Consider the following 4,454-nt stretch of genomic DNA (forward strand, 5'->3'; position numbering starts at 1 on the left):
ACGACTGTGCTGCCCAGGCGCCCCTAAACTATTGACTTTTTATCTTCAGCACCTAAGATGGACCTTCTGCACTTTGGCATTTCCTCAATAAAGTTTTGATGAATGAAAGAATGCAAAGTAAAACTTTTGTCATCAAAAGGCTTGGGGTTGTTACAAACTCAATTCAAGGGTTTTCAATATACAAACTACAAATAACTGCTTGGAATTATTTGTCTGTACTGGAATTGGTTAGCAACTTAACAAGGCTGAGAAGTCGAGGATCAGAAAAAGAGAAGTGAAGCCCCGAAGGGTAAAATCAGTTATCAAAAAAAGATATATCTGATTAATTGTAGAAGGGAGATACATGAACCTCTAGGCTTCAAACATCATGCCTAGCTCTTTATGCATGGATACCTTCATATGGCATTTGAGGCTCTTCAAGGCCTGGTTCAATCTTGCATTTTATGTTTTGTACTCCACCATTTGCTTCATATGTGAGTATACATGCCAGTAACCAAAATTCCTTTTCTTGTGAAATATGTCCTCTCCTTAACTTCCATGCTATTATTCCTAGGATTTCCTGCCTCTGCTTAAAATGCATAACAAATGCCACTGCCTTCATGCAACTTTCCATGATTCTCCACCTGGATATAAGCTCTGCCTCCTCTGTACCCACCTCTCAGTTTATTTAATACTATTCTTGTAGCTGTAGTTAAACACAGTCTTGTCACCTATCAGGCAGGGTAGGTTTAGGGATTAATGAAGGCCAATCAGGGCAATGGTGGGCCCAGTAAGGAGGGCAGTTTTCCAAAAAGGGAGAAGTGGTAGTTCAAAGGCCAAAGAGGGCGGTCATCACATCTGGCTGGCTCATGCACTGTTGGATGCTCTCCCTCCGAGCAGAGGCTAAGGCACGAGTCTTCTCCTGAAAGCAGCGATGTCCCTCCTCAGTAAGCCTCCAGAGGCCAGACCGTGGTTTTGCATTGGTCCCATCCTGAAGGTTGACGGGTGCCTTCTCAAAGCTGCCCAGGAAGCAGAGGTTGTGGCGGATGGTGTTTTTCCAGCCATTTGGAGCTGTCCAAAAAAAGGGGAAATGCTGTCGGGTGAAATTGTAGATCTCTTGCACATTGAGGCCACAGGGGGGGCTGTTTCTTAATGCCAGGGCAATTAGGTGACTGTAATTGAGGGGGGGCCGGGGCCAGGACCTCCTCTCCTGGCTGTTGCCTTGCCATAGCTTCTGGTTCTGGAAGCACTCCCCTTTGTTAGGGGATTGAAGGGACACAGAGCAGTTGTCATCTTGTTCCTCAGTTTTTTCTTCTGTGATCTCCCAGTCACTGGGGGAATAAGTGCACTGCTTCTGTGGGGAAGATTTCTTGTTGGAGGAAGTTGGCAAGGACTCCATCACTGTGGCCTTTGAGCAGTTAGATTCTTCATCCCTTGGAAGTGGCTGAGGGTAAGGAAGCATTCTTGTCAGATTCTTTTCCTTACTGGGCTTTAGGGTCTCCTGGCTGCCAAGGGGGCACATGATATTTGGATTTACCCACATCCACAGGTTAGATTCACAGTCAGGACCATCTTTGTCTGGACTGGGTCTGCTCTCTTGAGGCACCTTTGGGGGCTCCATTACTCGGAGTCTATATTTGGCAAGGTTCTGCTCAGCTAAGTGGCATTGGTCTGTGGTGCAGGGCAAGAAGAACTCATTCCCCATGTCCCAGTCCAGCAGCCCTGGGACCCGGCCATGGAGACTGTACCAGAATTCAGGATTTTTTAGTTTTATGTCCATCTTTAGTGGAGAGGTAGATAGAGAGAGAGTTCTAAAAGGACAGAAGTCTCTGAGGCACTTTTCAAAGCTGTTGTTAGGGCACTGTTTCTGATCCAGTATATCTCATCTGGGGAGCTTATCAGGAGGCCTGTTAGAAGTACTAGAAAAAGGGGCATGGATAACTCATTGATAGGCAATCAAACATGGAGAAGTCAGTGCTCTACAACAGAGCTCAAAACAGAGAAGTAACTGAACAGAGCTTTTTAGCAGGAAAAAAGATCAAAGTAGAATTCCTGAGCTTTTGTTGGAAGCAGGAAGTCCCCACAAGAGGACCTACACATTCTGAATTATGTGCCAGCTAAGGTGATTTTCATAACAAGTTGATTGGCATATCTTTCAATTCTTTCTAGGTTCATTTAATGAATGAACAAACAGGTGTACAGATCACATTATATTTCTGAGTTGTTCTTAAATGGTTTAAAAAATCATTCCATTTTTAAATTGCCTTTTTCAAGAGCTTTCATATAGATGATCGCAACTGATTTTCATGACAGCCCTGCAAGATAACAGTGGGTATCATTAACCCCATGTTACAGATAAGGCAACTAAGATCTACAAGATATTTAAGACTACATATTGAAGTAGGTGGCAGAACTAGGTCCACAGTACAGGTCTTCTGATCCTTTCATTATACCTACTGCTTCTTGATCACATTCAACATACTTTACAAATGAGGCAGCAATATGTGTAACCCAAGTTTTAGAGTAAAGTGGTAACTATTAGAAGATGATCTCCATTAGTCTCAATCCCATGCTAGGACTCAATCATGTTATTATTTTCAATCCTACTTTGGAAAACAGCTGGCTTCGCTCTCTCCAGGTCACCTTCTCAGGAACTGAGCTCTGAATTATACTCTGAAGATGATAGGACCAAAGAAGCTATGACGTGCAAGTTCCTGAAAACTCCAGAGTTTGACTCTCCAGTAAGGTAATCCCGAAACTGTTCTCAGGAAAAAGCAGAATGGGAAGGTATCACTTGAGTCTGCACAAAATCCATCTATAAAGTATGTGATTTTGTTAAAACCATTACATAGGAATATACCTCAAAAATATCCAGCAAATGTCAACAAGAACTACTGGGGGGACATACTAATCCCCCTATTGTTTTCCCACTATCTTGTCCTAGTCTATCCAGAAGAATCCTCCATACAGACTACCAGAGTGATCTTTTACTCTGTGTGTGTATAAAGTTTAATAATAACATCAAGTTAATATTTATTGACAGTTCTAAGAACTGTATATGATTTAACTCATTAATACTCAAAACAGCCCTATGAAATAGGTACTTTTATTATTCTCTCTTTACAAAGGAAACAATGTAAGGAACAAAAACCCTAAGTCACACAGCTAGTGGAAGGCAGAACTGAGTTTCAAGTCTAGGCAACCTGTCTGCAGAGCACAAGTTTTTATTCACTATACTGATCTCTTCTGTTTCTCTACTCCAAGATAAAATGTTATGAATTAATGCAGCATAAAAGGCCCTCCCAAATTCTACTCCCGTTTACCTTTCTAAACTAATTTATCACTTCAGCTTCCTTGCTTCATACTTTGCATCCCAGAAATAGTGAATTTCTGTGATTTTCACACTCCACCCCCACCATTTGTCTATGTTCCTTTGCTCAAGTTGTCACTTCTACCTGGAATGACCTACTCCCAATTGCCTTGGTTTGACTAACTTCTACTCATCTTTTAAGACTCAAGAAACCAAACAAGGAAACATGGAACACTACATCAAAAACTAATGATGTACTGTATGGTGACTGACATAACAATTAAAAAAAAAGACTCAAGAAACTTTCTTTAATAAAAAATGCTGCTTCTACCTCCCCATAGGGAGGGAATTAATGGATCCCCTTCCCAGTGGGGCACTGACCTGAGCAAAGCAGAGGACTAGCCCTGAAATAATCAGCTTATTATGACAATCCCAGAGAGTCTGGCATCATTTTAGCTCTCACTTGGCCCTTATTCCATAAATGGGAGCTCTAGTGCTACAAAATTTCTATTTTCACCAGGGGAACACAATCCAATCTTTAGGGACTGGCTAGTAAAATCAGGTTATCATTTTGTATTTTATTTCTTTGAGCCTCATTAAAGCATTTAATCTAATTGAGCATCTACTGTTTTCCAAGCATATGTAACAGGTCTCACAGATCAGTAAGACACACCCCGAGAGAGTATCATGGCTTATAGAGGAAGACAGACAAGTAAACAGAAAATTAAAGTACAGTGTAATGAGTGCTAGACACTACTAGGAGAGCATAGAGAAGGAAAATCTAACCCAAATAATAGAAATCGGAAGTGTTCCCCATAGGAGTTGTTTGAGCTAAGGTTTAAAAACATGTAACCCAAGAGCAGAGACATGGGGAACAGGCTAGCACATGGCAACCAAAAGCTTGGTAACTTGTTTCTTAAGTGTGCTCTAAAAAAGGAGGCCGGAGCATTTTGCATATGCTTAGGAAAAATATTTAAACTCAGGTTTGTGGGTGAGTATCTTGATTTTTAGGCTTCCATCTATTCCAAGTGTTAATACAGGCAAAAGTGTTAGTGATTGATGAAATCAATTAATAAGCAAAGCAGGTACAACAACATAATAAGTTGGAAAAAGTGGAGGGAACTCATAATGATTTTAGAAATATATTTTCCAGTATGTGTATGCT

At 41.1% G+C, this 4,454-nt stretch overlaps 1 protein-coding gene across 1 annotated transcript; it reads right to left on the reverse strand.

The window, feature by feature from the left end:
- Positions 1-808: 808 nt before the first annotated feature.
- On the reverse strand, positions 809-1,759 carry FOXR2 (forkhead box R2). Its single transcript, XM_002930512.1, has one exon. The coding sequence runs from the start codon at positions 1,757-1,759 to the stop codon at positions 809-811; it is 951 nt and encodes a 316-aa protein (XP_002930558.1).
- Between the last annotated feature and the right edge of the window lie 2,695 nt (positions 1,760-4,454).

Source organism: Ailuropoda melanoleuca, chromosome X (assembly GCF_002007445.2).
Source record: "Ailuropoda melanoleuca isolate Jingjing chromosome X, ASM200744v2, whole genome shotgun sequence".
In the NCBI taxonomy this organism is placed as follows: Eukaryota; Metazoa; Chordata; class Mammalia; order Carnivora; family Ursidae; genus Ailuropoda; species Ailuropoda melanoleuca.